At 36.1% G+C, this 24255-nt stretch overlaps 1 protein-coding gene across 5 annotated transcripts in view; it reads left to right on the top strand.

Annotated features, from left to right (window-relative positions):
• The window catches only part of KDM4C (lysine demethylase 4C), a 287286-nt gene that overhangs the window by 253143 nt on the left and 9888 nt on the right, over positions 1 to 24255 (top strand). For 4 of the 5 annotated variants that reach the window (XM_082783468.1, XM_082783469.1, XM_082783470.1 and 1 more), the window contains exons 19-20: positions 4629 to 4814; positions 8550 to 8720. In XM_082783468.1, coding sequence (XP_082639594.1) covers positions 4629 to 4814; positions 8550 to 8720 — 357 coding nt within the window. Of the gene's footprint in view, positions 1 to 4628; positions 4815 to 8549; positions 8721 to 19900; positions 21132 to 24255 lie in introns of those variants that run through there. The other variant, XM_082783472.1, reaches the window with a different exon arrangement.

Raw genomic sequence — 24255 nt, forward strand, 5'->3', positions numbered from 1 at the left:
CTTGTACTTGCTTTCATAAATCCTTGCTTCAGAAAGCAGTTTTGCTGTATTTAATACATCTTCCTATTAGGGTCTGGAATTTGGTTTTGTAAATACTACTCTATTTGAGGGAAGCAATGTCAAATTATTTATATAAAAATGCATAAAGATTATTATGAGAGCTATCAGTGGTCTGTCTTTTACAAAACACTGCCATTCAGTTTTCTCAGAGTTCTTTAAAATCCATGCTTTTTATATAATTGCAACTTATTAATATTAAAGAGCTATTCCATGATTATGAAATCCATTTGTGACAGAATATTTTTTCACTTTGGGGGCAAAATAGGTCATTTCACCATCTAGAAAATTACAGTGCATTGTTCTGTCCTATATTCTTAATCTCTAGTTATATAAACAATTTTATTTATTCCCCAATTCATTTTGCATCTGGATCTCTGATTAAGATTGATTCTGAGCCTCTTCCCCCATTGTCTCTTCATCTTTGCAACTGATGATTCCCAGTCTTCTCTCAGAATTTTGATGTTTCTCCCTTTGGCACTTTATTATTATTATCTTTTCTTTATTTCATTTTTATTTTTTATGTTTTTAAACAAAACAGAACAAAACAAAGCGTTTATAGTATTTGTTTTTGTCATGAATGATCATATTCTGGTCATTCTTACATATATATGTAAGAATATAGATATATACGTATACGTATATATCTATATTCTTACATATATACATGTATATGTATATGCATATATAATATATAAGAATGGGAAAAAAAGGTGATAAAATCCATTTGAATTCATATTCAATAAAGTCCCAAACAAGAGTATAAGAAATACATTCCTAGTTCGAAGTTACAGAGGGAAAGACTTGGTGAAATGGGTCAGACGTAGAACAGTTCAATTTACTACTAACAGCTAAAATATACAGTTTGGTATGTAGCTCAGCTAAGGTTCCTAAAATCTATGCAAAGCAGATTTTTATAGTTTCGTCTGGTTTTAATTAATGAAATACATTTGATCAACTGTTTGACTTTTATTTTTAAAGATGAAGGAGCTTTGTCTTGTATCTCTGAATGGGAAAATGCTGCCTGATACAGTTGTAGAAGTTGTGAATTCATAAATGTTGTATAAATGCCTTTTATCTATACATATATATACTTTTTGAAATTCATGTCTAGGATTGAGACTCATTGTAAAGCTAGCATACATCAGCATCATGACCTTCAGCGTTGTACAAAGGACAGAGCATCTTAGAAGTAATAAGAAACGCTTCATTATTTATCAAACTTGATTATATTTGTACTACATGAAAGAGGACTGTTATTCAGAATTTTTCTGGTATTTCTGGTAAATGTAAGAAGAAATAGGATTTTTTTTGTTGTTCTGCATCTACAGTAACTTCCCTGTTCATATCTGTGATCCTAATCTTTTTGATACCTAAAGGAAAAATAAGAGCATTCTACAGAAGACGAATGTGTGTTCGGAGTTAACTGATGTAACAACTACCTTCCATGTATTTGGCACTGAGATGGATTCATTTCATTGTTGAAACACAGGAAACATTTTTACTTACTGTGTGGCTTGAAGTCTGCATTCGTGTAATTACTTATGACAAGTAGTATTCCTTTTATATAAACAGTTAATCTGAAATACTGTAGTTTTGCACCAGCATGACATAAAACAGAATATAGCCAGTGGTTATTTGACAGTTTCTTGTATTTTCTTTTTTTTTCTCTCTCTTTTTTTTTTTTTTTTTCTTTTTTTCCCAGTATTTTCAAATTGTAACTCTGCAAAGTAATTTGGGAAATAATTTGTCCTACAATATGTCAGTTTGTTTGATGATTTCTTGTTAAGTTAACATGGACTGGAAAACAGAAAACTTGGACTCTGTTACTGAGAGAGATGGAGTTTTGTTCCAGTTTCTGTGGATTTGGCCATTTCATTAAATCTGGTAGCTCTTCAGTTTTCCCAGGTTCACTTTGAGCTTGCCTTAAGCAGTCTTCTCTGACTGTCCTCGTATTTTCCCCAGCTTCTGCACTTCTCATAGATACTAAATCGGAAAATATTAAAGCGAAAGAACAATTGTACATGTATGCATGTATTTGTAATTCCATTTTTTTTCTGAAGAATTACCCTTGTAATGTAATATTTTAATTTCTGCACCTCTGAACTTTTCATGATACTGTAGTAGTACATGGAACAAACATAGAAGCACGTTCTAACATTCGTATACTTGCTGCCTTGCACACATGCAGCCAGTAAATTAAGGAGACCATCATTTCCAGCTGTAACATACTTACCTAAGTTACTGCTACTTTACCTACACTTTCCTGTTTTATTTACCTTTTCGCCATTCTCTGAATTTTGTTTGAACTGCATTCTTTTTGTTGTTTTTCAATCAGAATGTGTAGCCATTTCTGTGGATAACACTAAGATTTAGAATTTTTAATGCTCATGTGTGTTTCCTACTCAGTCTTTCCTTCTTATTTTGATTAAGCTGACTGGTGAATACGTGTGAAAAAGCGTTCAAATCGAGCCATATATTTGCGTGAGCTCAGTGCCTAGACATTAAATATAATAGATTGTGGTTCTGTTTCATTTCTGGAACTCCCAATTAACTGTGTACTTATTATGTATTTACAAAAATATCCCTAAGATCCATCAAGAAACAGTTACTTTATTTATCTGAATATGGTTTCGTGTATGTGAATACAAACACACGATGTGATTGATACCAGCATTATCAGATAAGCCTCTGGAACATTTATTGGGTGAAATCATCTTTACCTCATACTAGTCTTTCAGGCATAATGCTGCTACAGCAGACTGAGCTAGGTTCTGGCCCCTTTTGTGAATGAAGGCAAAAAATATAACTAAGTTCCAGATGACAGATGCTGCTTTTATCATAGAATCGTGTAATCATGGAATCATTGAGGTTCGAAAAGAACTCCAAGATCATTGAGTCCAAACTTTAACCTAACACTGTCAAGTCCACTATTAAGGCATGTCACTGAGCTCTACATCTATATGTTTGTGCAAAGCCATTCAGTCCTGTTGGCTTTCAGGGGTTGGACACAAAGGCAGAATTTGAAGAGCTTTTTTCTGTTCAAAGTGATGCATGAACTAGAACCCCGAATGGCTGATGAACTTGGCAGGGCTAGCACTTGAAGAAATCATTATATCACTCACAAACTGACTGCCAGAAGCCATTGAAATATAAGTTCTGACTGCTACAATGAAATTTCTGCAGATTTCCTTCAGAATATAGAAATTGATAATCAACAAAACAAAATTTCTGGTAGCCTGGAAAGAAGAATTTGATGTGAGTTAATGTGAAATATATTGATTTATTAATTATACAGTAAGAAATAAATCAAAATTATTCTTACTCTTGTTCCCAGAGCAGGCAGGCAAAATCAGTGACTAAAAAAATGAGAACAAATGGAAGGAATCTCTGCTTCCACAGCATGTGTTTAACTTACTGAATTCACTGTTTCTGTATCAAGTAAAATCCTATGGCTATACTCTATAATAGCTGAGACAATTTTATGATCTTCAATAACAATTGCTAACATTGTTTTGTAGTCTGTGGTGAGAATTATCAGAAATTAAGTCCCGTATGTGATACAACACAGTTTTTGTTTTGTTGTTGTTGTTTTAATAGTATGGTGGGCTAATTTCCCAGAACTAGTTTATGGCTCTGCTTAGGGCTCTTTGTGTGTTTCATAGAAGCCCTGTACTTACAAAAGCCTTGAAGCAAAGCCATTAAGAAATATGAATCACAGGAACACAGAATAGATACTGTATTTTGATGTACTCTCCATATTGGGAAAATGAATAAATGTGGAATGTCTTGGCACTGGTAAGGCTTTTGACATAATGTTTTTATAAATTAAGTGGAGGAATATGGCCTACTCTATTACCTTTATATGAAATACACGATCAATAAAAAACAGACTGGAAAAAATGAAAACAGACATAGGAACATCCTTCATCAGTGGAAATATGCAATGGCATGAGCTAAAACATTTCTAACTTTGAGGAGAAGTAACCACTGTAACAGCTTATCTGAAGATGTTGCGGAAACCTTTGTATGAATATGTTGGATTACCCGTCTCCCAAAGCCTGTGTAGGTATAGATTCAGTCCAACTTCAAAATAGGGGGCTGGGTTAAATGATATCTGGAAGTCATATCTAGCCCTGCATTTTTGTTGGAATACTCTATTTCTAAGTCTTGCTGTTACTTTGTGCAGAATTATATATAGGTTTTCAAATTTACTTACTGTAGGAAGAGCAGGTTAATTTTCAGATTAGCGTATGGAATTTGGAATTCAAAATTAAGCTTCTATATAGTTATCTATATATCAGTTTTCTTAGCTTAGCATCAAAACAGGTTGTCCTTACATTTACATAAAAAGAAACAAATATAAATTATATCTAATCACTAGCGTACTACAATATTAGCATACAGTTCATAAATGTTTATTCTTTTGTGACACATGGTATGAGGTATAAAATGTGAACAGTGAAGCACAAATAAGTTTTCAGTCCTGGAGATACATGCAGATGTCAGTGGAACTGTGGTAGTATGGTTAAAATTTTTTTTTTTTTTTTTTTTTTTTTTTGCTTCTACAGAAATGTATTTTCTGCAGACAGAGAGTTAAGAAAACCTCTGGTGCCTGCATTCAGTGTTCTTATGGACGCTGTCCAGCCTCCTTCCATGTAACCTGTGCCCATGCTGCAGGAGTGCTGATGGAACCTGACGACTGGCCGTATGTTGTCTACATTACATGTTGCAGGCACAAGATCAACCAAAATGTGGTAAGGAATTTGTTTAATGATTCGTAAGCAAACAGAATTACAGAATTAAAACATGTTTCTGGAGGAAATGGAAGAAAGAGTCCACACCATGAATAATATCTCTATCATATTTCCGTACATAACAAACTACATGTATTACATCTCGAAGTTTTTTTTTCTTATGCTATTACCTGGGAGAAATATTATTTGATATGCCTAACGTATTTTTGCATTAGAGTAATTGTTGAGTGTTTTGTTTTGACAGCAGAACAAGTCTCTGAGTTCGCTGTTTTGTTAACTTCAAATGTATAACAAATACCCAGATCACAGTATCTTTCAAATACTCCCAGATACTAGGAGATAAAGGACATGGTGTATATGTAAGTTCTTTGTACCACAGCCAAACAATGTCTTACAAATAACCAATTACAATCATTCTGTCATCTGGCAAAGCAACACTGTTATGTCAGGAATAATCATATTATTACTGTTTCTTTTTATTTGTAGCCTATGCTGAGGAAACCTTTAATTTTAGATGAGACACATGAAGAATTTGTTTTAACTGTCTTGTAGGTTTTAATATCTTTTATCCCAACAAACTGTTACTGTCTCAGTTAAGGGAGAACTCTTGCAATTTATCTTGGGCTTTTAAAAGTATATTTCGCTTCCTAGCAAACTAGAAGAAATTCATGCGGTCTTATTAAGGAAATAACTTGATAAGTTAGTCAAGTCTGGAATTCTCAAGTTGCAAACTGTTTATTTGAACATGTATTTTATCTCCCTTTCCATGAAAAGTGAAAGAAACACAGGTAATATCTATATAATGTATGTCTTTCTTTCAAGAGTCTGTCTGAATTTCAGTCTGCTGGTGGTTCATAAAAAGGCAAACAAATTTTGTGTCCCCATTTAAAACTCCTCCAGAAATGTTATGCATTTTAAAGATTTTTGCTTTCCAAAAAAAGTGAACATGTGACACCAGTACACTTTGCATGGTTGTTATTCATATATTGTTGTTCATGTATTTTCTATGAAAATGAGTTTGGTTCATGTCTGTTGATGATACAGCTTCAGAAGTAACAAGTAAGTTTGCTAGCAGAAAAGTTGTTTTCTGCAGAATGGTTTTAAATATTCCTGCTGCACTCTGTATTATTTTGTTTGTGTGAATTGTAGTGTAGTATGCAAGTAAGGCTCTGTGATTAGCTACCTACGGATAGTAGGTCATGTGTTTTTTTTCGATTTTTCCTCTTTGACTGTGTTCATTTCTGGGCATGAAATACAAAACTCACATCTTTTTATCATCAAATTGCCAGAACTACAATTGAGAATGGGTGCACCAGATGGATTTGTTTTGATTAAAACTCCCTTATTCTCAAGAAAATGAGAAAAAGAAGTTATATGCAACAATACTAATGGGAAAAAAAAAAAACACCTAAGAATCCGTAATGATTAGCAAAAACAATACTTAGGGTCAGAGAAAGTCAGCTGGAAGCAAACATACCCGTGGGTGATATTTTATTTCAAAAGTGTGATCAGAAGTATCAACTAGGCAGGCCCAGTTACTTGCATTTAGAAAGTCTTTAGAAAGGGCAATTGGGGTAGGAATTACAAAAAATCCGCTGTTACATGTTTTTGAGCTGTTTTAAATCATTTTGTACTATTATTGGCCAGTTTGTACCTTTGTGGTATACAGTGTATGAAGGGATGCTGTCAAGTGGAAACTGGAGATCCTTTTTCCATTGAACTATGAGAATGCAGTGGTCGTTCCTTGATATTGTCTGCTAACTACTGCCAGCCTCTTAATATTTTCAAAAGTCTAAAAACATGACATACGAAGGAAATATTACTCAAAAATCATGAATTAGCTTTTTTTTTTTTTGAAATGTCATGCACCGTTTCAATGCCCAAATTGCAGTTCAGAGGAACAAGCTTAAAATGATGAAATTATTTATCTTTGTCAAACAAATCTTTATTATATTTAGAAAGAAATTGTAAAGATCTTCCATTAAATACTGTAGTCAGATGACATTTCTAGATAGATATGCATTAGGTGCCTATTTCAGGATAGCTATTTATTATGATTTTATATACATATAGTTTATGTGTATTATTTAACAAGATTTTTGTGTCCTGACATACAGAACATGCAGGGAAAAGTCATTTTCACATGCAGAAGGAGAGGTTAACCTTTTTTCCATTGTATCTGGTTGTTTTCTGTATTTCTGCTGCTATCTTAGTTCATCCTTAGCATAGGTACTGCTAAAAAAAATCATGCTTTTTAAACTACAGCTTTCTCAATAATCTGGTAACTACCACAGCTGTTTCTTTAATCTGATAGACTCCGTTACGTAAAAGCTGTCCATTCTGATCAAAACTGACATTCTTAACATCATTAAATTCTTAGGATTTTCTAACAGGAAATGTCCTCTGGGACATGCAATCAATTGTAGGGTGTGCTTGTCAATATTTTTTCTGGAAAATAAATCAAGAATCCTATCAAGACAACATACTAGAAATAATCTTCTCCTTGAACTAGGATGCATTTCTGTTTCATCCTTTATTTTTGTAATGAACTACGACATTTCTTCTCTGAAAATTTTATCATTAAATGACTGTATTGTCTATTAAAATATTATGTTATGCTTATTCACCTTCTCAGAAAAGTTCAATTTTCAGACTTCAGAAACATTTAAACCTTGTAATAGGGGTATTTCTTCTTGGAATTCTGTGGTGTAATCTCAAACTTCCGCTTTCTGTTATCTCATGGAAGTAATTCAGTTAATACTCTCCAGTTCTGTTTGGTTTTGTTGTTGTTTTGTTTTGTTTTTCAAATAAGTGAATAGACTAAAGTAAAAAATTATCTGGTAAAGTCTTCTTAGAATAAGAAGCTCTTGATTTTATTTTTCCTGGTGAAGAAGGTTGCCTTTGAAGTGGGAAGTTCATGGGTATACATTAGGTGGGTGTTGATGTGGAACAGCTGTCAGCATCATGTGAGCTTCTGAGCATTTGCTGACTTAGAAAGTTCTATTCTTTTTTTTTTTTTTTTTTTTTTTCATAGAAACTGTTAAGCAGTTATTGATGTAGAATTTTTGCATAGTTTAACAACCCTGGTACAATTCTGATTGACATAACTAGTTGTATAGAATGCAAAGTGAAAAAAAAATATTGCTACTAATATAGTAGATAAGTAAGTGATGAAGAATGAATGAATGCTGTCTGAAGTCTTAAAGCAAATGTTTAGCACAGCCTTAGCTAAGAACGTACTCAGATACACTGCTGTAGACAGCTCTGACAAGAACCGGATATGCATTAAATTATGTCATCCCAGACAGCAAAATACAAATTATGAAAAAACATATCAAAATCCAGTACTTGAAAACCCCACCTTTTAAAACATTACAAAACCATCGTCTAAGTTCACCACGTGCTCTCCTCAAACACTACAAAAAAAAATTACTTATATTGTTAATTGCTTAGGTGTTCTTGCTCCACTGTCAAATGGTTTGAAGGCATCAAATGCAAAAATATTTTTGAGTGCTGTAATTTCTTATTCTTGAGATGCTGTTTGTTTTCTCATAAAATGCAAAAACTTTGAGTGTAAAACAAATTTGTGTGATTATGACTGTGAGGAACAGTTTTGTGTTTGAAGATTTTCTACTGAGCAGTGAATTGTTATCAATTCTGCTTTAACATAGATACAATTCTGATGAGTCAACTGGTATTTTAAAAATTTTCTTTCCGTTTTTTCATTTTTTCAAGAGAACTAAAGCATGTGAGAAGGCCATTACAGTTGGGCAGACAGTCATAACGAAACACAGAAATACACGATACTATAGCTGCAGAGTCATAGGAGTGACATCTCAGCTTTTCTATGAAGTTATGTTTGATGACGGCTCTTTCAGTCGAGATACTTTTCCTGAAGACATCGTGGTAAGTACTTTCTCAGATACCTGTTCCCTTTTTTATCTTTTTGTTTTGAGGGGGTTGGGGAGGGGTGTTAGGTAGTTTCACTTTTTATTTCTGTTTCTGAAAATTAGAGAGTTGGAACATCTTGAACTATGACCTTGAAGAGGTAATGTCTTAATATTTGGTTAATGTTTGTTACTTTTGCTGCTGAGATCGATTATTTTCTAATGGGCTTTGAAACAGTGGTTGTTCTAATTAGTCTTTGCCATTTGACCAAATGTGTCAGAAGTAATCTTACAAAGCCTTTTAATTAAATAAGAAATATGTATTTAATAAAGGATATGAGAGAGGGAGTTCCATGTATCCTTATCTGTCTCTCAGAGATAACTTGTAAAAATTCCTTATTGAATAGAAAAATCCTAATACAATGGGAAGAATAGCTCTCATGAATATGTTATAAAAACTTGTTTACACCTTCTGGTGTTTAGTTTGTGAGATTACATTATTAATGATAAAAATCATTGGGGAGGAGAATGTGTAATTTATTGCATTCCCAAAAAGCAATCAAGATTTTGATTTCCCTTATGCACTTACAGAAACTACCATGTTTTTCAGAACTGTTACGGACCACACTGTGCACTTAGTATATATGAACAGAATTTGCAGACAATTGAGGAAGCGTTCTGTTTCCCTCCATATTTAGAATGAAGAGATCAGACCGTAACCTTTGTTCTGTTCATCAGATGTTGCATGATGTTTGTGTCACAACATGACTAATCTTTTTTAACCTTCATGCTCCTCTGAGGGTACTTTGTGCTGAGCTGATTTTTTGGTGTACCTCCTGCTAATTATCTCTAGAAGTTAGAGCCTCCAGGGAGCACTGGCATGCAGAAGTGCTGTGTGTTTCAGGACCAGTTTTCACTTAGCCCCATGGCCTGCGCTGTATGCAGAAGGGGAGAGTCTGGCATACACATAAGAATATATACTTTATTAATATATGCTCCAGGGGCACAACCCCTAAGAGCATTCTCTATTCTTTTTCTGTAAAAATGTCTTCGAGCTGTTCTGTTTTCTGAAACCCTAATGTTTTCCTGGAAGTAGCTTTAGCAGACAGATATCATCAGTGAAAAGTATACTGTTGTTCTTAGAAGCTTCCTAGTTGTTGAAAAGTCTGATGCCTTTTGAAAATACAGCATTTGAAAGGGTACATTTCAGAGCGGTATATGGGGATTGAGCTGTTTACCTCCCACTGGTGTTAATAGAAAACAGTCGGCAAATCCCTGTTACATGTCTTTGAAAATCTATCCTTTAATTTGAAACAGTCTGAAAGGCTCTATTAATGATCAAAGGCATTTTGATTTAGGTTGAGTAAGATTTAAGCAAATGTGGCTATATTGTTATTAGAAACCCTTCTTTTGTGTATGCCTGCATCAAGGTTCTGGTATGGCAGGGATGAGAAACTGCTTGCCACCCTAGTGGGGTAGTCTGATCCAGAGCTAAGACTAAATGTAATCAGGTCTGGATATGCCTCAGTGCTTCTCAGATAGTGGATGAACAACATATAATTGTTTGATGGATACAGCAAACGAATTTCACGTTCCTTAGAGAAATCTTCTTGTGTTTTCATTAGATAATATACCTGCAGCAGTTACTGGAAAGGAAAAAAAAAATGTTTTTTCTTCTGCCTGGACTAAAACTTGCTAATCCATGCAATGTGCGTATCTGGTGTTAGTGCTGCTGGGAGGACTTATTCATCAAATCTGGTGTGAAAGCAATGTTGCTGCCTATTGAAGAACTTATTTTTCTAATCTGTTTTCACTTTTCAACTAGCTCACAAAGATAGCAGCAGCTTTCTGCTTTTCCACTATACGCTGAATCCACTACATAATTTCAGCTCAGCTCACAATAGGCCACAGTTCCAACGTTCAGACACAGTGATTTATTTTTAAGGAGGAAAACAGGGAGCAGGGAAATTTCAGTCTCGAAGCTTCTTTAAACTGTTTGAATGTAAGTATTCAGTAACTACCTAAACAGGGTATACATTGTTCTCTTCTCATATGTACTTTTCATGGTTTATGTTCACATTTGCTAAATAGATCAGGATTTGTTAGCTGTAGGTGTTAGATATATAGGTGCAGCTATATAGGTTCTTTTTATTTCAAGTTATTGCTTGGGTACTTTACTTGATTTCTACCTTGTCAGAATTTCTCAGAGTAATCACTCTTCAATTACAGTGTTTAAACCCATTAGATAGCTTTTTGATGTGCTAAGCAGTCAGCTTTCCCTCTACCCAGTGGGTGGGAGAGGGTGCAAAGAAGTGTATGGGTACATTTTTTTCTGAACAAAACAGCAGGACAACTTCCTCTGCAAGTTACAGAAAGACTGCAATGAGGGGGATAGTATGTGATATTTTAAAGGAGGTGAGATGACAGCTTTAGTGGTTACCTTAACCATGCAAACACACAAGTGGGGAGTGCATATGCTGCAGCCCTGAGTAACTTCCACCGAACAACTAGCACGCCACTTGCTCCTTCTTGAAGGATTAATGCACTATAGCTTGTCACACAGCCCCTAGCTCAATACGAGGAGGAGTTCTGTCTCACTCAACAGGACAGATGTCAGTTAGAATCTTGCAATCTGTAAGATTCTGCGTCAGGAAATGTCTCAAGTCTTTGGCCTGCTCAGTTAGGGAGAGCTTCTCACAGTTGTGTTTTTTTTTAATACCTGATGGACATGTCTTCAGTGGTACAGCTAGGCAGTTTGCTCGAAATGAATATCCTCAGTCAGATTTATTTAGCTGGGAGTTTTTTTTGTTTCTCTGTATATTGTGGCTGCCAACAATGCCTACCAGCAAATATAATTAAATGTACATGTATATACATACATGTATATATGTAACTTGGAATTAGAGCTAAGGATGCAGTTCTTCCCACATTACGTTACTCACATCTCAGCTAAAGAGGGAGGCCTTGCAGCATACCTGGTTGGAAGAAGAAAGGTCTCAACAATTTGTATTTATGTCAAGGAAGAAAAAAGATTGCAGAGTCAACATGCTTTGCTAAATGTGAGTGTGTGGGGAGGTCTGACTAAAGGAGAGGTGGCACACCTCTCCTGAAATGATAGATGTTGTTTCAGGCCACTTGCCCTTCCCTGGTTCAACCATAGCCAGTTTACACAAAATTGTTTGCTGTCATGGTTTCACCTTGTGGCTGTCAAGCAAAGTAGGTAAACAAAAATGAGGGCATTTACTCACGCTGCCATGACATACCCTACATTGTGTTTTAGCTTGCCATCAGGGGTATAAATTTAGGGATTCTTCTTTCAGATGTTGAAGCTCACCTGTGGATTGTTATGCCCACAACCTGAAGTGGACTTTACTGATTAAAAGCAATATATTGAATACCATCGTAAATGCTATTGTAGTTACAGAATGCGGCTGTAAACATCCCTTACAAGCAAGAGCATCATAAGAGATGAGGAAGTAAGATGACTATTAAAAGGCATTTGGGCATTTGGCATTAAAGGGCATACTATAAAATTAGTAGAAATGTAGTTTAAGACACCGCTTAAACTGGAGTGGGAACAAGCAGCAGGAACAAGAAATTTTTGCATGTATCAAACTGATCCGTCCAACACCTTGCTATTTTGTCTGTCATTGTTTCTTAACATACCCACAGTGACACCTGGAATCCTTAACAGTATTATGCTGATACTAATGTAAGTACCTTTTTTTGGGAGTGGAACCAAGAGAGCCTTCAGCATGAAGAGGACAGTGGAGATTAAGCTCCTTCTGTGTCTATCAATACTTTAAATTCACCACTGTCAGACAAGGGAGGAACAGGGCTATTTAGAAATCTGACAGCTAAAGTACATCATTGAAATTATCAAGAAAGCTACAACTTCTTACAATGTGCACCTAAATTTCACACAGCCAAAAATTATTATTTTCTGCTCTCTTTATAATAAAATGGAGCACATTTTAGTTACTAGTATTTGAAGAAAAACCTTCCAGTATAATAGCAATATAATTTGAGAAGCTGTTTAAAAAATAAACCTTTTCTCAATCAGAGACTTTCTTTGCAGTCCTCTAGCTCAGTCCCTGCCAACAAATGCTCACTTTACACCCTTGCAAAGTTATGAAATGAAAACTTTAACAACTCATGACCCACACTCCAATGTATACATATACTGTGTGCATAGGCTTGCCAATGATCTTTCCTTTCTTGCTGATTAGGAACTCACTGAGATTCTGAATGATCCTTGCTAGCCTAGATGTCTGCCAGGGGTTTGAAGCTGCGTAGTTTGAAGCTGGAAGTTGCCCAAGACAAGGTGAACTAATTGCATTGTATAGGTGTAAGAGTAAGGCTGAATACAGATTGTCCCAAGGATATTATTGTAAGACTGTTGAGAGACAGAAAAAATTTACTTCATCACCCTTTGACATATAGAACCAATGGGATTTATCTGGGCAGTTCTTCAAAAATTATTTCCTCCACGGGCGGACTGAAGGGAACATCAATTTAAAACTGCAATGTACCACTATGTAGGTGGGACTTTTTGCAACTGCAGGGAAGAAAAGGTAGTGCTTTGGGGGCCCTTGAGTGTCAGTGCTTGGGATATAGCTTCAAGAACAAAATCTTACTTCTTTACAAGAATTTCTCCCTAGTAACTTTATCTGTATGTGACTAGTGCCTTTCACTGGCAATAAGGGCTGGAATAGTTCAGAACAGTTTTTTTTTGTTTGTTTGTTTGTTTTTTTTCATTCATTTCTAAAGTTGTTGGAAAATGAGGCTTTTGAAAGGAAATAACAATGAGGAAGATACTTATGATCAGATGTCCAGAGTCAGAGCTAAATGTTATGTCTATAGGAGTGTGGACTGATTGACTGGACACTTAATCAGCTTCTCAATTTCTGTATGTGTTAATACGTGTGGCTACTGCTTTTGAAAAAACATACTGCTTGAACAATGGACCTTTGGAAATAGTAGGCTATCACATAAGTCTCAAAAATACTTCAATATCCAACTAGATATGAAAATTGAGGACTTGTTTTTGGCACTGGTCATCTTGTAAGGATGCAGTTCTTTGACAATCTGTCCTGCAAATCAGAGTTGTGTAATTTGCCTATCAGCCTTGTCTGGCATTATAAATGACTAAACTCCTGACTGGTTTCAAGCAGTTTCTTTTCTGCATGCCTTCTTCTCGTTACCTCTTCTGACAACTGTTTTCTGCTTGTCTACCTGTTCAAATCAAAACCTTAAATAGTAGTGCACACTTGCTTCCTTGTATCTGTGAAGGATCCATTAGACTTCTGACAGAGAATAATAGATTATTGTTCATTTTATTATACTGACATGTAAATCTGTAGACGATGGCTAAGGAAATGAGGATGTTTGAATTCATGCTCTCTCTGGGCAACCCACAGATACTTTGGGTGCACTTCAGTATCACCAGCACCAGCAATTTCTGAGAATGTGAAACAGAAAACAAAGCAATGAATTTTTGAAGGAAACAAGAGGATAGATTGTATTTGGTATAAATTTAGTCAAAAGGTTCTCAAAACTGGTTGCATGATGTGGGAAAATCGGTCTAATGAATTAGGTGTAGCAACCTTTTTTTTTAAATTTCTGAACTGAGATAATTTTGAGTCTTTGAGCTAAATAATGCAATACTCGTACTGTACTCATACTGGGCTTGTACTTTTTTTTTTTTTTTTTTAGCATTATAAACTCACTTGATATGTAGGGGAGGTTACTACTCAGCAATTTGTCCAGTGTGAACATTAAAAGACACTTCTGAAAAATTCTGGAAAGCAAGTTTGAAAGCTGTGTGAATTGTCTCGGAGGAGGAAATTTGTGTTTCTTTTCCTTGTTAAATAGATTTGTAAAAATATATTCAGGATTTTGCATTGTTGTTTTGTTTAAAATATTTAAAAATATGTGAAAATGTTAAAAATGTATATATGTTTTGAAGAACTGATTTCAATTTCACGTGAGCTGAGAAATTTAATTTAGCATTGTTTTCTGAAATTGTGGAATTCACTCAATTTGCAAGTGCTGATACACAGAATGCTGTGCTTTACACATGCAAATCACTTTTTGTGTCTTCTGAATACTAACACAAATGAATTTTTGTTTTCAAAACTGTGGTCTTATTAAGTTGAAATCAAACTTTTTTAAAACTAAAAGAAATGTATTCAGGGTGGAGGCTCTCATTCCATCTTGTAACACTTGAAGCTGCAAAGCATTAAAATATGCAATAGCCTTACTTGTTGTACAGTACTATACCGGTATTCATTTAACTGAGGTCCTTTCACTTTACTCCATTGTGGAGAACAGAAGTGATTTTTCTTTGTTTTTTGCTTTTTCTTGTTTCCTGTTATACTAGAAAGAGTAGAAACATAGTAGATAAGCATAAAAATAAATATAGGATAGATTAAGAGCAAATTAAACCCTCAAATGTAAGTATTATCTTTACACAATTTCCTGTGTATAATGTCCTTTCCACCTTATAATGGAATACTTCATGGAACCTAATCAATATAGATTTTACACGAGTTAAAGGTAATGTTTTCATAGTTCAGGGTGAGAAACAAAATGGAAGATAATCCATTACTTTGCAGTTTAAGAAAAAATGGCTGATTTTGCAGTGAAGCAGCTGAGTGACAGAAATGTATGAAATGCTTGTGTTTGCTAAGTGAGTGTACATTCATGTCCAGCACTGTGATGAACACCCCCATGATGAGCACGTGCAGCACAGTGAAGACTCTGGAGTCAGATTGGAACCACAGATGAAGTAGGAATGCTGGGAGTGGGGGAACAGCATTATTTTGCCTCCCAACTTTTTTCAGTGGTAACCAAGAATTATAGTGTTTTCATACCTGGTAATTTGCCCTATTTGCTGTATATTTCGGTAGTAGATTATTTCCAAACTTACTGTGTGTGTTATACTGGGATGGGGAGAAAAGCTGGAGCAGAATATGAAGTGTTCATTGCAGTCCTCTGACTGCAGTAGATCTGCTAGGAACTCTTCAGATTTTCATACACTGCATCTGACTGTGGGCTCCCTAGGAAGAAAGAGACATGGATCTACTGGAGAGTCCAACAAAAGACCACAAATATGATTAAGGGACTGGAGACTCTCTACTGTAAGGGAAGGTTACAAGAGCTGTGACTGTTGAGTTTGGAGAAAAGAAGGCTTGGGGGGGATCTTGTTCAGGGTGCAAAGAGGTCTGGGCTCTTTTTGGTGGTGCCCAGTGCTAGGACAAGAGGTGGTAGACACAAACTAAAACACAAGAGATGCCTCCTGAACATCAGGAAACATTTATTTTTTTATTTTTATTGTATTTTTTATTTTTACTTTTATTTTTATTTTTACTTCAGGGTTGATTGTGAACTGCCACAGGCTGCCCAGAGAGGTAGTGTAGTCTCCCTCCTTGGAGATCTTCAAAAGCTGCCTGGACATACATGGCCCTGGGCAGCCTGCTCTGAGTGTCCCTGCTTGAGCAGAAGGGTTGGACCAGATGACCTCCAGAGGTCCCTTCCAACCTCAACCATTCAGTGATAATGTGATAAATGTGGACATGAAAGGAGGTGGGTGTGGTAGGATTCAGTCTCATTTAACTGGGCAAGAGTTCTCCACTTTACTGAGGAGGCCTAATACTTCAGTCAACCACAGTGAATCAGATGCTCTGGTGTCCTTGCCCACTTTACCTTCCCACCACTTACAGTAAATTTTGTCTCATAAGAGCATTTCATACCCCACATTAAGGCTTATTAGTGATCTCTGAACCTTTTTGTGATGCTCAGAAGCAGCCTGGACATCCTTAGTAGTGTTCTGCAAAGTGAGTTAGAATTGTGGTCTTATGGGCAGTTCTGCATCTCTCAGTTAGCATTATGCATGTTTTTGTGTTAATACATTGCTGAAAGACCATATAATGGTTGAAATAGTAATTTTCTAAGCTAAATAGAAAGTAAATTTTTTTTTTGATTTATTCAGGAATGCATGATTCAATTTGACTTCTATTTTCCCTTTTCCCCAGTGAAAAAATACATTCACTTTGTAAGGGAAGAACCAGTACATCTTAAGGATAAAATATTGTACATAAGTTCAAAGTATTTTTATACTATGCAGTCTGTGATCCAGTGTTAAATTTGTTGAATTACAGTAACTATTCTGTTAATCTGGTGATTTCATTGAATTTATACCAATTCAAAAACAGAATTGTACTCCTGGGAATCAGGCCTGCGCTTTCAAATGCTAATGCACTGTGTAAATCGCTGTTCCTGTTTAGATAAAATTCTGACTGTGGCAAATTAGCTACCACTCTCTTTTCCATTCAAATTCTCGTGGAACATATGAAATCTAATTTTGTGTTTCTAAAAATTTGCGTAAGTCCTGTATACTAACAGTTTCCCAAAGAAAAACACAGTTTAACAGTCTCTTGACATCAGCAGCTGATTTCAAAGAGTTTCTACAATTTTTACTTCACGTCCACTTTAACAGTGTTGATAGATAAACTCGCAGTTTTCAGCTATGGTATGTTATTTGTATGACAAGCTTTTCTAAATCAGAGGTGTTAGTTGTAATCACATTGGTCGTGCTCCTTGTGAAATAATTACTGGTAAGCATGACTGTGAGAGCTTAACCACAAGCACTAAATTTGAAAGTTAATGTCAGCTGAAGTAACATAAGCAGAGGAGACAACTTGCATCAAGCGCTTTTGCAGAATGGCCTTGGGGACATTTCAGCTCCATCATCAGGACTGTTCAGAGGGTACAGGGGAGGCACCTTTCCTGCTCCGTGGAAAGCCCTGTTCTATCTTGGTTTTGCACAGCAGAGCTAACTCTTCATGACAGCTTGTTCACCACATGTTCAGTTCTTCTTCACTCCTTCCTGTTCAAACAATATTCATCTGGGTTCCATTAGTTCAGAGAGCACTGCCTCATTGTAGATATCTTAGTAGCAATGAATTATGTTAGTAAATTCAGTTCAGTTCCTAATTTGAAAGGGCAAAAATTTAGAAATGCAGTTCAACTACGGTCTGTGAATGGATGATTTCTGTGCAGTAGTGCAATATGTAGGCCAAGGTTGTTCATGCTTGTTTCATGTTGTAATCCCGTAATATAAAAGTCCATTTGAAGTATTATCAGTCAAAATCAAATGTAGTAAGTGTGCTTTATATGTGTTGTCAGAAGTAACTGCTTCCATTGAGGTTTCTAAAATTTTTTTGTTTTGCTATGAAATGAATTTCAGTCCCTCCAGAAAAAGAAAACAGAGGTGTTGGTTATTGTGTTTTGGAAAATGTGGATACATTTTAAGGTATTTTTCAGAAACCATGGAATTTTTCATGTAAAAGCTCAAATGAGTTATGAGTATCTTGGCTTGCTCCATGCAAATGGTGGTTAGATAGGCTGATATTAAGGTCTGGGCCATTTCACAGTTTGATTTTAACCGCATGTATGAATTTACAAATACAACATAAGTGATAGTATGAAAAATAAAATGGAAATAGAATAGGAAGACCAGGCTTATTGCAATTACAGTCTGATTTCGCTATAATTCATCTCTTTTTGTATCTGGTTTCTCTTTTATATTCAAAACCTCAGGGCTAGATTATCTGCTTTCAGTTTGCCAGGAGGAGGATTAGAATATTGTACTATGGCCCCTATGAGTAAGGTACAGAACAATACATAAAGGATATGTATCACCAAGCACAGTAGGAGCTGAAGCCAGGCTGCTGCTTACCTCCGCCTTTGGCCATTCCTTTTCCCCAAGTTCCATGTCAACTGCATAGTGAGATTCAAGAGCACTCTGATAGAGAAGGCAGCAGCACAACAAAATGGACTCTTATGCAGGCTTCATGCAAGAGCACAGTTGATTGATTGGAGGATGTGCTCCTAGAGGCTTTTGATGTCTTCTGGTATAGAAATAATGAGTAACTTCAAAGGACAAAAATGTATTTAGCTAAACTAATTGGTACAAATATTTTGCATTGTCAAGCTTTGAGCTAATATTTAAGCTGTCTTTAAACAGATGCCATCCTAATAAATAATGCCAGCCAGATTCTGTCTATATTTTAAAAATTTCTATACTATTTCCTTACCAGTAATCAAAATTATTTACACAATTTATGTATATGTCATTCTTCTGCTGCATTACAGAGTCATACAGCAAAAGCAGTATTAGAAGTACATGCTAGCTCACAAAACCTGTTGCAAGAGCCACATGGACCCACTGTAGCCCTGTGTGGTTTATATCTGTTTTACTGCCAATATTATTTGACTAGAATTTGAATAAACAGAGAAGCATTTCGTGCTTTATTTTGGAAACAATGCAAATCAGCAAGCAAAACTCAGGAATGTCAAGGAGTTGGAAAAATTTTTGGTAAGTGACATCGAGAAAAATGCTATAATTAGAACACAATTTGAACAGATATTCATTTAGAATACAGTCTAAAGCATAGGGATTTGAAAAATAACAGAGCTCAGCACTGTGCCTGCCAGTTAAACAGATAAGCAATTCTATTAGTGTTGAGGAAAATAAAATTGGAGTTGCTCAAGTTCATGTGATAGGGGTGGCTTGGATAATACTTTTCAAAATAAAGAGGTGTCCACCTGATTATGTTTGCTCTCTTGGTTAATTCTTGATTAAAGTTTGATGCTCCACATTGTGGATTTTGTAGGAAAAACTCCTGGGAAATGCCTAGAAGAAATTTGTGTGTATGGTAGACTTTAGAAGGTTTCAGGAAGTTCCAGAAGAATTAAACAGTTTTGAACAGGAAGAGGCCACTCTGCATGTGAAAGGAGATATTTAACAAAATACAATAAATTATGCTAGTTCTTGAATATAAACTTCAGGTTTGTCAAACAGTGCAGCTATAAGGAAACAATTTAAGCTTATTCAGATAGGATGGTGGTGAGTATGAGTAAACTGTGAATTTCTTGCAGATAATATTCCCACTTTATACTGTATAAAATTGATTTTTTTCAATATCTTCCAAACTTTTGGTCTTATTTTTGTATATACTGAAAATGTTAATCTTCGGTTTATAGTTATGTATATCTGAATATCTTAGGGCTATGCTCAGGGAAAACTGGTCTCCAGTCATATTCATCAGATGTAGAAGAAGGTCTTCATGTTGTCACTTACTGATTAGAAATGTGTTTTACATTGTGATGTTTCATTTCCTCTTCCCTACTAAGCTCACTGTAGAAGCACAGCTGCAAGAACTGGGTTTAGTAATCTCCCTCAGAAAATGTTGTGATCCTATCAAGATGGAAATTTAATTCCTTTGTCCTGATAGAAATTCCACAGAATGCGCATGTGAAAGGATGAGTGGGAGGCAATATACAGCTCTTAAAACAAGACATACTAATGGAGGTAATCATAGAATATCTGGAGTTGGAAGGGACCCACAAGGATCATCGAGTTCTACTCCTGACACCACGCGTCTACCCAAAAATTCAGACCATATGACTAAGTGCACAGTCCAAATGCTTCTTAAACTCTGACAGGCTTGGTGCTATGACTACATCCCTGGGGAGCCTGTTCCAGTGAGCGACCATCCTCTCAGTGAAGGATCTCTTCCTGACATTTAGCCTGAACCTCCTCTGTCACAGCTTGACTCCATTCCCGTGGTCCTATCACTGGTGACTAAAGAGAATAGATTGGCGCCTGCTCCTCCGCTCCCCTTTGTGAGTGAACTGCAGACTGTGATGAGGTCTCCCCTCAGCCTCCTCTTCTCCAGGCTGAACAGGCCAAGTGACCTCAGCCACCATGTCTTCTTCTCTAGTCCTTCACCATCTTAGTAGCCCTTCGTAGTAATCAGTTGGAGGATCAAATCAGAGACCTTTATCATTGTATCTTCTCTTGAATCAGGGCAGGATCACATTGTCAAAAAATTAACAAGAGCTACGTGATTTCATGAAGTTGCCCCCTGATTTAAACAAACAAATATTTGTATTTGGCAATTTATCATTTTTGCTGTGATTGTTTTCCAGCAACAATTTAAAACATTAGACAACTGATGGGCTTATACCACCTCTAAATTATGCCATATAGCATTTTTCTCTTTTCAAACAAATTCTTGAGATATAATGACCAATGCTATTGCTTTGATTTTAAATACAATATTTACCTTTTTGGCCATGATCTTACTGCTTTAAGTTAAAGGAGTTAATTGACTTCTTTCTTCACCAATCAAATGCCATATTCACCAGAGACTGAATCAGATTTGGAAAGATATGAATCACAGAATCACACAGAATGGCCGAGGTTGGAAGGGACCTCTGAAGATCATCTAGTCCAACCCCCCTGCCGAGCAGGATCACCTAGAGCACATTGTACAGGATGGCATCCAGGTGGGTTTTGAATACCTCCAGTTTTGAATACCTCCAGAAAAAGAGACTCCACAGCCATTCAGGGCAACCTATGTCAGAGCTCTGTCACCCTCACAGTAAAGAAGTGCCCTCTCATATTCAGCCAGAACCTCCTGTGCTTCAGTTTGTGCCCATTGCCTCTTGTCCTGTCACTGGGCACAACTGAAAAGAGACTGGCTCCATCCTCTTGACACTCTCCTTTCAAATTATATGCACTGATGAGGTTTCCCCTCAGTCTTCTCTTTTCCAGGCTAAACAGGCCCAGCTCTCTCAGCCAGTCCTTGTACTCCAGTCCTCTGATCATCTTTGTAGCCCTCCTCTGGACTTGATTCATGTCCCTCTTGCACTGGGGAGCCCAGAACTGGACACAATACTCGAGGTGTAGCCTCACCAGGACTGAGTGGAGGGGTAGGATCACCTCCCTTGACCTGCTGGCAACACTTTTCTGAATATGCTTCCAGTTAAGCTCCTGAAATTCCAAACTTGTTATAAGCTGACTGTTGCAGAATGTTGTACAAGCTATTGAAAAAAACTTCTCTTGATGCTAGATTCAGAAGGAATTTGGAATATTCAGAAGTATTTTTGAGAGCTTCTTCTTTCTGAAAAGAAAAAATATAAAGTGTTATTAAAGGATGTGTTGTGGTCTTCAGGTCTTTATGTTCAACTTCTGCCATTCTCACTGTGGGGAAAAAAGTCAAACTAAAATCTTTTTTCCTTATTAAATACTAAAATATTTTACCTCAGCTATGCCAATATTTCCCTTTCTAAGATTTTTTCTCTGCCTAGCTTTCTGTCAGACCAGAGACTCTGTAAATTAACTTTGGCTCATATCTGGAGTCAGAGAGTAATTTCATCACTTCCTACTACAATCTTTACACGAAAAAGTACAGCATCCTTTCTACTATCAATTTAACTTGCAAGCTTCTTTAAGCCAGTGCCTAAAGATACGAGCCACACCTGTAGCAGATGACTTGCTCAGGAGCACTGAAATTTAGCCCCGCTGTCTTCAGGATCACACCACAGGTTTTTATGTTTCCTCTGAATTCACTAAGTATGCTTGTTTTCAGTGTGGCTGCTTTGAATTAACCTAGAAGAAATCAAAGTCTCTTAGATTTGTATTATTTCCTAAATCAGCAATGAATTTGAAATAGCTGAATTCATATCATAATTGCCAAGAAAAACATTGTCAATAAAGTTGTAGCTATCCAAGGAACATCTTCATCTGACAGCTTTGGAGAAGTCAGTAGTTCTTAAGTTCATTTTAGATCATAATATCTATATTTTCTAGCCTTGATTTTGGAAAGCATTTGAATGTATTTTTTCAACTCTTTTTAAAAAGTAAGATATGTTATTCAGGTTTCAGTGGCTGCATCAGATTATGGGTATCTTGCAACATTTCTCAGTTCCTGAACTTAAATGCATATTCCAGGTGAAGACCCCTCTCCCCCTTTTTTTTTTTTCTTAAATAAGTCCTATAATTGTTCCTATTCTTCTATGCAGTTAGTGTCAGACATCACCACCCTGGCACAACAGCTGGATTTGGTACTTGCAGATATTCTGTCCAGCTTTAATGAAGCAAAATATTGTTCAATCACAGTACTAAAAACAAAGGGATATCAGAAGAAAAAAGAATGTAGGAAAAAATATCTCTCCTCTGTCTGTAGTGGTGTACACAAGGATTTCTCAGAGACAGAACTTTTTGTCTTAGAAGGCAAAAAACAGTATTTCAATATATTTTCCCAACCCTTATTACTAATGGATTGCTTGCTGTTCTAGTTCAATGCCTATAATGAACTCCAAAATGAATGTTTCTAAATCCAGAAAATTCAGTCTGTTAAAGAAAAAAAAGTTTTAAAAATGCTCTCTACATGTTTTTGCTCATAATGAAATTCTTTTAATGTCTGTAAACTTAGAATGGGTGAGACCATGTCTGAAGCTCTGTGTCCAGTTCTGGGCTCTCCTGTAGCCAACACTATGCTTTTTACAACTGGTCTATTGGAGTGTTAAGGGATTGCCACATCCTGATGTCCATCTTTTCATTACTCAACCAAGAAGAGTGAGGTTGCATTTTGGTAGTTCTGGCAGCCTAACAAATGGGTCTAATCATGCCCAAGAAGAAAATGGTGAAAATTATTTTTGCAGTAAAAAGATAAAATCTACAGAAAGTTCATGTAATACAGCAGTAATCAACACAACTGGTTTAGTATGGATTTCCCAAACGTTGTTCCATAGACTAAAGTACTGTGGTTATACGTGAAGAATGAGTATTTGTCCTAATTACAGCTCCCTTTAGTTATTTGCATGAGAACTCTGATTTTCTCTCTGAGTAATTTCACTAGTTGTCCTACAGAAGCTATGTGACTTCTTCCTGTTCAAGATGGACAGGGGCGTGATTTATGATGGGCTTTTGTTCTTGCAAAATTAATGTTTGGCTTGACATTGATGATAGATTGTTTGGTTTTGGAAATTTTATGTGTTCCATTATGTATTTTAGGAGTTTGGTTCATGACACTTTGCCAAGACTTTTTCTTATCTTTGTGGGCTTTAGCAATAGATAAGGAAGAAATATAATAATGTCAATGAGCATTTTCATAGTCATCACTGAGGAGAGAAACTACCTTCTCTGCCTGTCCCCTGGAAATACTGGGAAGGGTAGCACAGTAATGCCACCTGCTACGCCAGAAACAGGTGGACCCATTGGATATATGGTGAAGTTGAAAGGATACATCTCTGGGTCTGTCACAGCAGCATTTGCCAAGCAAACACGCATGGTGTATTTAAGAGCTGTACTCCTGGCATAAATCCTGAGAGATGACAGAGACAGCATTGTCATCTGTTTTGCAGGAAAGTGTGCTTCTATGAAAGCCAAGCTTTTCTCTGCATTTCTCATGGGCTGAATCAATTTAATGGATATGATATGTATGATTAAAAATAACTTATAAGGCCTGAATTAGGCTAATGTAATATTATAATAAGATAATGTTCCAGTAAGGATCACTGTGGTGCATTTTTGCTCCCACATTTTGGGTTCGTTGTCATGATTGTTGGCTTCGGTTGGACGTGCCTGCTGAACTCAAAAATACATAAGAGAAATAATATTGTTGGAATTTATTCTATTCTGAGACTTTAAAAACGTAACAGTAACATAGCAACCTGAGATAATACCAGATCCAGCAGAA

The sequence above is a fragment of the Aythya marila genome (genome assembly GCF_965140915.1).
Source record: "Aythya marila genome assembly, chromosome: Z".
NCBI lineage: Eukaryota > Metazoa > Chordata > Aves > Anseriformes > Anatidae > Aythya > Aythya marila.